This window comes from Gadus morhua, chromosome 15 (genome assembly GCF_902167405.1).
Source record: "Gadus morhua chromosome 15, gadMor3.0, whole genome shotgun sequence".
NCBI classification, from domain to species: domain Eukaryota; kingdom Metazoa; phylum Chordata; class Actinopteri; order Gadiformes; family Gadidae; genus Gadus; species Gadus morhua.
This window is the reverse complement of record NC_044062.1, coordinates 19,844,735-19,854,185: the sequence shown is the minus strand read 5'-3', so window position 1 is coordinate 19,854,185 and position 9,451 is coordinate 19,844,735. Positions and strand designations below refer to the sequence as shown.

The following is a 9,451-nucleotide window of genomic DNA, read 5'->3' as shown; positions in this document are numbered from 1 at the left end:
TGACAAAAACATACATAAAACATAAGATCTCCCCCCAACCAATTACCTTTTTAATAAAGGTGCTTAATAGATACATTTGATTGATTTGTTAGCACTTTACAGACCAATACAATCGATAGGGCGTCCAGTCCGGTCCTTCACCGTTGCTTCTTTACCCATAAAAAGCTACAGTCTGTGTAAAATTACGCTGCTTTACCTTTGAGCATTTCCTATTGGCTACTGTGTAAAATGCTGTTTAGAATTAATGTTAGTATCAAGAAAAGAAAGACCCACCCCAGATCTTATGTTTTATTTATGTTTTTGTTATAGGCTAATGCCCACCATGTTGCAGAAAATGTAGATATACAACTGCGCCCCCTGGGGTCACACTTTTCGGTGGGTCGCAGAGTTCGGTGTAACACCGGTACTTACGACGATAATCGCTGTCACTAGATATAAAGAAAACGTTGACTTTCACTCGGTAATTTTCACTGACAGTAAAAATAAATAAAAGTGTCGTTATTGTATGCACTGCTGTTCATTGACTAGCTCCAGCGCTCGTTGCTGGTTGCTAAATTATAACTCTCCACTCATTATACTCTGACCATGCATTTAATTAGCTTTGACCGCCATCAGTTCTCGGCAATTCCTCATTCGCCCTCTCACGTCTGACAGGTTCGAAATGATACTGCTGTTGGCCGCCATCATACATGTTATTTGTGTTTTTTGCCACATCTTAGACGCCGTAGTTATAGTACTAGGCTGCAGGCTACCTCCCACCACGTCTCCCCCAACGTGACGTCATCGCCGAATTGCGTTAGAAAACACCCGTTACTGCCAAAAACGACAAAAACTGGACTATTTTGGAGACATTTTATAAATGATACACATATTTTAAGTGCTTTATTTAGGCCTACCCATTAATCAAAACTTCCGGTTAACCTGCACGTAGGTCTTTAAGTCATAACGTTTCTTTATGTTTTAATCTATGTGGCTTTATTAAAAAATATTTTCAACCTCACTTTGTACTACAGCACTCGACGCATTTTTTGCAGGAAATTCAATTACTAGTTTTATTTTGAAATCCTTCAAGCAGCAAGTGCACGACACACGAGGTTACGTCACGGGCAGTCCAAGGTTACGCAACGATGAAGCGCGTCCACACCTCGGGATGCGAAGCAAAACTCCTTTGAGTGCGAGGCGCAGAGGACAGGAACGCGAAGTTTGTGACATGTGAAGATTAGGGGAAAAACAAGTGGACCGCCATCAACGAGGAGAATCGACCTCAGGTTTCGACCCTACACAGGTGAGTTTGGGAGTTGCTGAACAATCCTGTTCGACTTGAGTGACGGGGACGGACAGGGAACGAAGCCCCGTTGCCAACACGGATCGCTTCCCCTTTCCCCGGTGTGTCTGAGCGGCCAATGCGTTCGCTCTGAGAGCTATGACCGAGTACTTGTTGAAAGTCTTGGTTGTCGGTGATGGGAATGTGGGAAAGTCGTCCTTTGTCCATCGCTATGTCAACGGGCAGTTCAACAAAGACTACAAGATGACTATGGGAGGTAAGGCCACATGTGTTTTTGGCACTTATCAGACCAATCATGTTTTGGTTACTTCGGTAATTTGACAGCAATCCGTCAATGTTTCACAGTAATCTCTGGTTGGATGTACCTCCCTCCCTATCCCTCTCTCGCTAGTGGATTTCTCTATGAAGTTGCTACCCTGGACAGACACAGAGAAAGTCAGACTGCAGCTGTGGGACATTGCAGGTAGAAAGAGTAGTATGGGTTACATAAGGGGCAATATCATCACAAAGAGTAAATGGTTTCATACTGGATAACCATGTGTGTCTGTGTGTGTCTCTGTGCGTGTTTGTCAGGCCAGGAGCGGTTCATCTCCATGACCAGGATCTACTATAAAGGCACGTCGGGCTGCGTCATCATGTTTGACGTCACAAACCCGGACAGCTTCCAGAGCTGCCGAGTGTGGAAGCAGGACCTGGACAGCAAGGCCATGCTGCCGGACGGGAACCCAATACCCTGCATTCTTCTGGCTAATAAGGTAGCTTCTGTGTTGTACACCTGTAGAGGCCTACAACTGTTAACACAGTTCTGCTGAAGGTGTACTGATGTTGTCCAGCCAATCATTGCAGCGTTTAAACTAATCGATTAGCATAATTATTTGCTTGAGACAATCCAGATTGCAAATTCAGCAATAGAGTTCTGAGTTATTTTGAATGATACCGTCATTTCGTAACGCTTCTTGGCCTCTCCGGCATGTGATAACCAGTCATGGTTTAAACATTAACACGCAGGGCTATTCAGTCAGGCTCTGACCAGGTGGTGTGGACAGACAGCAGGCTCCTTGAAGGTCTCAGAAGAAGTTGAATGAAAATCTTCGATGACTTGAATGACAACATAACATATATTTATGTAACCAGCAGGTCCCTTTGTCCTTTTCAACTTCTGTTCACTCTCATCCCCATGCCATGTTTACTGTACTAGTTTTATACTCTCCCTCCGACCCATGCCCCCATCCATCTCTTGCCCTCTGTCTCTAATATTCCTCAGACATCTCAGATTAATTACACCCTTTGCTCTCTCTCTCTCGCTCTTGCTCTCGCTCTCTCTCTCTCGTTCTTCCCCCCCCTAGTGTGATCTACCCTCAAGGGTGGTGTCGACCGAGTTCATCAGTAGGTTTAGTAAGGAGAATGGATTTGTGGCGTGGATGGAGACTTCTGTGAAGGACAACAAAAACATCTCAGAGGCTATCAGGTGACACAGCCGATACAGCCCGAACCCTCAAGTGGATATAAACGATTGCCAATTCTATCTTTTAAAAAATGCAAGCTTACAGTGTATTCGGTTGATGTGGTTCATTTAATAGGATGGAATGGCGGTGGGCCAATAAGGGGCGCTAGGGCACCGCCCCTCCGTGAAATTTTCACTTGAATATATAATAATAATAATAATAATAATAATAAAATAAATGTATATAGCGCTTAATATGGTACTCTAAGACGCTTTACATATTGCCCTATCAAAAACTATGTAAGACAGACTAGGAATAAAAGAAAAACAGAGGTTAAACATGAAGAATAAGGTGGGAGTTAGGTGGGGAAGGCTAGTGTGAAAAGGTATGTTTTGAGGGCAGATTTCAAAGAAGAGAGGGTTGGAGAGACTTTGATGTGGGAGGGGAGTGAATTCCAACTGCCATATATCTGCCAACTATTAATAAACTTATCATTACGAAATAAATCAACAAAAATACATAGCGTTTATCCTTGTTTAATTGTGTGACATACTTGTCACTGCCAGCAACCATTTAAATGCGTCTGAACGTCAATGATTTGGGCTAGGCTAGTTATTGGTCATTCAAAATAAAGCCCTCCAAGTCAGGGGCGCCGGCCACGTTGAAGTCAATCTAAGCTCGCTAACTTTTTGCTGTCTATCAAGCAGAGACAGCTTTTCATTGGCGCAAGAAAATTTGCCCTCGGGTCGCACCAGTGTGCGCCCCAGGCCAATGGTATCGCTTTCTTTTTTGTTATCACCACATGATTGGACAATTCAGCGAATCAATCAACTAGGCTACCTCCCTCAGCAGCATTCGCGCACCACAACTACATGTAGAGAAGAGATAGGGGGGAGTGAGGTTGAAAATATTTTTTAATAAAGCCAGATAGATTAAGACTTAAAGAAACGTTAAATGGCTTAAATCAAGTGAAGGGATTTGAACAAGTTCAAAAGTCTAAATGGAGTAAACAATGTTAACATTCACACCATTTAAGAAATGTAAATGGTTACAAATAAAGTGACAGCTGAATGAAAAGCGCAAAGCATTGCTAAAAATGCAGAAATGTAAAATTAATTGAACTGAAGAATCTGAAAGGTCAAATGTATTGCCCTGCACTGCTGGTGTGTGGGTGTGAGTGTGTCTTGAAGAGAATAGCAAGCCGGTGCGTGATAAAGTAGCCCAATAGAGCGGGAAAAATAGCCCAATCTGGCAAAACTGCCTGAACGTCCTCCAAAAGTAGCCCAATCTGGCGGGAAAAACTGCCCAATCTGGCAACAATGCCGAGCGTCCGCACGCTCCAGCAAAAAACCCTAACCCTCAACGTAAATCGATGAGGCCAACTGAAAACGAAGCCGGTATGAAACTGCCCCCCCCCCCCCCCAAAAAAGAAATGTTCTAAATACCTGTGTTTTGAAAGCCATCTTAATTATTTTACACATTTTAAACATCTCTGATCATAATTTTAAAACATTTGTAACATATTTTTGAAACATTTTAAACATATTTCTGAAACATATTTCTGAAACATTACAACATCTTTGTGCGTTTTTAAACACATTTCTAACACAATTTAACAACTTTATCTAAGCATGTTTTAGCTTAACCTTTTTTAAATACATTTGAACATCTTAATCTGTGTAAACTGCCAATTTACACAGATTCATTCAGGGTCCCCGACTCTGAACTTTCTGAGTCGAATCAGTTCTGCCTTTTCAGTCCAGAGATTCGACTATTCGGCGGGGTTTGTTTACCGGCGTTGCTATGGTGACCTAAATTATTATAAGCAACTGAAAACGATGTTTGAAACTAAAACTGTGATTCTGAAAAAAGTATAAATGCTATCAAAATGCCGATAGTATTGATAGTATTGAAGATACAAGTGTGCAGATTTGTTTAATGGTTTGAACGATGGTAATCGGTTGAAAAATGAATGAGTTACGATGTCTAGAAGTAGGTGTATCAGAATGGGCTGACGTCTTCAATGAAAACAGCTGAAAACGAAGCGGTATACTAAAACTGATTCTGAAGAAATTTTAAATGATATCGAAATTCTGTTTAGATATTATTGAAGATACAAATGTGTAGATTTGTTAAATGGTTTGATTTAGTTATGTTACTTCTACAGTTGAAGTACGACTGATGATTTGAATCATCGACTTTCAGGTTTTTTTTCGGGTTTATTATTTTCTCACGTCGCGCCCTCCCTGAAGAACTCTGGCGCCCCCCAGGGGGGGCGCGCCCCACAGTTTGAAAACCACTGCTTTAAATGATATCGAAATTCCGTTTGGATATTATTGAAGATACAATTGTGTAGATTTGTTAAATGGGTTGAACGAAGGTAAACAGTGGAAAAATTATTGAGTTACGATGTCTTAAAGGAGAAGTCCGGTGTAAAATGGATCTGGGATATGTCTACTAGATGTTGAGCTGGAATGTTCGTTTGGGAGCAAAAAGCGTGTATAGACGCATTCTTAAGTTGGCTGTTTTTAGACGATTCTAGCAAAACGCTATAAACTTGGAACGATGGGGGCATGTGTTAGGGTAAAAACTAAATTGCTATTTTAAACCACTTAAAAGGCTAGAAGTAGCCCGACACTTCTTTGGCAGTATAATAAGGGTCTTAACCAGGGCTCTGAATTGGTTCAAGGAACGAAAACGAAAACGGAAAACGAACGGAATTTTACGAGGAACGGAAATGGAAACGAAAACCAAATGGTCTTCAACTGTTCCGGAACAGAAACGTTATTCTGAAATCCCCAAAACCGGTTAATAACGGGTTTTTTTCGCCCATAAAATAGCCTATAAAATTTCACAAAAGCATAGCCTATTTCATGAAAAAATAAAAATATTTCCGGTTGCCCAGTTCACTTCGCCACCCGCTAAGCTCAGTTGTCACAAGTTCCCAGCACCACCCTGGCGAGAGGCGATTTGGAAGCAACAGTTGCACTGAGCTCTATCTTCGACAAAGGTAACGTGAGCTAAATTAACCGAGTCCACTATATCGCCTTTGCATTGTTTCTTGTTGGTGGCCGTGCCCTTAACCTGCGTCCGCGTCCCAGTTTTATTGACATGATCAGACAGCCCGCCCGCTCCCTGGTGACAGCCCCCACTGCTGTCTACACACAGCTATTTCATAAATGCCAGATTATAAAACACTTATTTCAAAAATCAAGTCTGACAGTCTGTCAATAACAATTAGGGCTGGCCCGAATGCCATTTTTCAGGCTTTGAATACTCGTTGGTTTTTCCGAGCGAATATTCGAATACTCATTCCAGAAAAATACACCGTCAAGAACAACATTAATAATCCCTATATACTCCCTGGAACCGATTTTGACAGTATCTGCATATTTTGTTGAAGATTTAATAGCTTTTGAACGTTAATTAGTAGGCCTAAGTAAGTTGCAGTTACTTAGTTTTCCCCGTGGAAGCAAACAGCTGTTGTTCCGTTCCAAATCAGCTGTCCTCTGCCATCTCAGCCCTTGCGGGAGCTTTTCAATTCATTCTGGAACGTGCATCTTTTCAGGGAATTTGTACAATAAATCCATAACAAATACCGAATATTGATTGTCTTATGTGTCCATATTATATCCATTATATTGACCGGGTATTCCCAAGACGCTCACGCTCTGCAGCAAGCCAGTCACAGTGAATGGCGCGGCACCGGCGCTGTACAGCGAACGTAAACAAACAACTAAGCTAAGGTTAGCATTTCACTAAGCATTTCTTTTCCTCCCGAGATCCCGCTAATGTTGTTATAAAGTAAAGTAACGTCACGTAGGCCCTACATGAAACAACGAAGCTCTGAATACTGATTTAAGCTTTGAATACTAATTTTCCCAACGAGTATTTGAATATTCAAATAATTCGGGCCAGCCCTAATAACAATGCGGGACAACGTCTCAATTTGCGGGACGAGTACAAAGTAATGGAAATGCGGGACTGTCCCGCACAACGCGACACATCTGGTCACCCTTTTATCGACCACAAAAATAGACTATGCCCAATAACACTGCCGGAACGTTAAGAACGAACGTTATTTTACGTTCCGAACCGGTTCAGGAGCGATATGTTGGTGGCGGAACGCAAGAACGAGAACGTTAAATATACCGGTTCCGTTCGGAGCGGAACGATTGAAAAATAATTTTGTTTTCAAGCCCTGGTCTTAACATATAAAACGAGGCATTGATAACTTTTTAAGTGTACAGTAGATTGGCGAACACAGAGCTTGCGTGCTGTTGACGGATGTCACAATCTCTGTGTTCGTTAATCTACTTATCGAGTCTTAAAAACAAGATGGCGTCGATGGGTGAACTACTGGTGGTATTGTGTGTATAAAATGTCCTCTTTAATAAACAAACTGTACGCTTACAAAATTCACCTAATGAAAGGGACTGGAGCTGCAGATTCTGGAATCCCCCTGCTTCAAATCGGCCTTGAAAATCCTTTAGTGTGGCCCCCGCTTTAGACTGAAGACTGAATTCGCAACACTCTAAGGGGATCAGTGGAAGGCTCCACTGAAACGGCCTGCAGCCACAACTCCTCTCAATGCGCTGTCTTGTGATGCAGGAGGTTGGTGGAGGAGATTCTGTCCATGCAGTGCGACCTACAACAGACCGGTGATGTCAATCATCTACTGGACTGCCAGCTGGACCCCAACACCGGGTGCTGCTGAGCAGCCCTCCTCCCACCAACAACCTGCATATGACTACCTTTAGGACTGCACTCTCTGGGGGCTCATGAGCAAGGCATCCAACTCCCTAAGCCCTGACCAGAATCACAGACCTTACTTGACCTTACTGTGTGTGTGTGTGTGTGTGTGTGTGTGTGTGTGTGTGTGTGTGTGTGTGTGTGTGTGTGTGTGTGTGTGTGTGTGTGTGTGTGTGTGTGTGTGTGTGTGTGTCCAAAATGATAAAATGGCACCAAATGATCTTCAGGATTAAAAAAGAGACCAGATCAAATGTATTGAGCACATAGAGGAATCTTGGAAGTATTAAAAGGGAAAATGTTTTATATATCCGCTCTTTTATTCCTAGAACCAGATTAGATTATACGTGAAAGGAAGGGAAAAACTAAAATAGCGTATGATGGAGTTCAGGTATCAAACTGCAGGTATCAGCCACTCACTATCAGTGAATACAATAAATGGAATTTAGAAAATGTAGTTTCCAAATGTTCCTTCATTGGTGAAAATGAGTGGATGGATCAGGGGTAAACAGTGGTGACATGTTTCTCTAGTTCTGTCCCGTGGCCCTCATTGTTGTCAAACATTCAGTTCTCCTTTTATACAGGAACCTGTTGCACACACAGGACTGAGCACTACACATAGTTTTGTTTTTATTTGTTTGTTTTGAATGATCACTGCACACCTTTTATTACTTTATTACTACTAAACCATTTAAAAAAAACAATTTTGCTTTGCTTTTTTTACCTCACTTTCTCTTTGTCTATTTCGGGCTGGTCCTCTGTAAATATCAGTGATTCATTGAAGACTAAGCTTACGTTCTCATAATTTCTGCAATTGTATCGTTGTAATAGGGCTCACACTCTTTTATTGCGATTGTTATTGCACTACTTTTTCCTTGTTTTCTATATACTGTGTGTGCCTATAGCTTTTTAGTTTCCATGTTTCCAACATGATTTAAGTTCACTTAAGAGAGACGGGATCATATGCATGTGGAACAATACATGGGGAACGCTATTCAAGAACCAAGTTTATTTGTTTATTTTCTTCAGCATATTTCTTCTTCAGTTAGTTGATTTGTTACAGGACATTGATGCGGTGTCTTTTCAGGTCACTTGATGACATTGTTCTATCAAACACCTAATAAATGATTTAACCTTGCAAGGTTTTAGCCCAACACAAGTAAATGTTGAAAATACGACAACTTACATTAATGGTAATTTACTATTCTGTCAACATATTGTGAGCACTACCAAAACAGCATGCTCAAATTGACGGTTCAAATTAAAAGAGTCAAGACAGGTTTGAACAACTGAACAGGCAGAAGATCTAGGTTCACCATCATAGTGGGGCCATGGTGGGGCCATTGGCCCCACTAGGTGTTGCCCTGCACCAGCAGTGCAGGGCAACACCTTTCAGATCCTTCAGTTCAATTCATTTCACATTTCTGCATTTTTAGCAATGCTTTGCGCTTTTCATTCAGCTGTCACTTTATTTACTCCCACCATTTACATTTTTTTAAATTATTTGCATGTTTACATTGTTTACGCCATTTAGACTTTTGAACTCTGTTTTCTTTACGTATTAAATTATGTGGCTTTATTAAAACATATTTTCAACCTCACCTTGCACTGCAGCACTCACTGCATTTTCTGCAGGAAATGGATTTTGTAGTTATAAATGGTGAACATTTTCTCAGGAACTGATTTTTGAAATGTTAGTTTTGTTAGTCTTTAATTCAGTTTGTGTCACGAATGGATCCTTAATATCGATATCACAGCTTCCTGTCTAATGTGGAACTTAAGGTTAGCTTTATATATTATTGTATATTAATGTGACATATTGTGTACAATCAAATATGCACAATTATTGTACTGTGTTGTAAAGGGATTTACCGAGCACATTCAGAAGTCAGAAGTATGTGGTAAACAACCTTCAGTGTGATATATTGAACAGAAGGGGGCAGCATAGGTCCTTTTGAGTTGACTAGAGACA

General features: G+C 41.3%; 1 protein-coding gene across 2 annotated transcripts; it reads left to right on the top strand.

Moving 5' to 3' along the window:
- Positions 1 to 1,096: 1,096 nt before the first annotated feature.
- On the top strand, positions 1,097 to 9,080 carry LOC115560076 (ras-related protein Rab-7L1). Of its 2 annotated transcripts, XM_030379371.1 has the most exons (5): positions 1,098 to 1,541; positions 1,677 to 1,748; positions 1,859 to 2,040; positions 2,632 to 2,753; positions 7,342 to 9,080. In XM_030379371.1, the coding sequence occupies exons 1-5, from the start codon at positions 1,424 to 1,426 to the stop codon at positions 7,445 to 7,447; spliced, it is 600 nt and encodes a 199-aa protein (XP_030235231.1). In that variant the 5' UTR covers positions 1,098 to 1,423; the 3' UTR covers positions 7,448 to 9,080. The 2 variants fall into 2 exon arrangements, with proteins under 2 accessions (XP_030235232.1, XP_030235231.1); XM_030379372.1 differs by lacking the exon at positions 1,677 to 1,748 and having other exon boundaries at positions 1,097 to 1,541.
- The last annotated feature ends 371 nt before the right edge of the window (positions 9,081 to 9,451 follow it).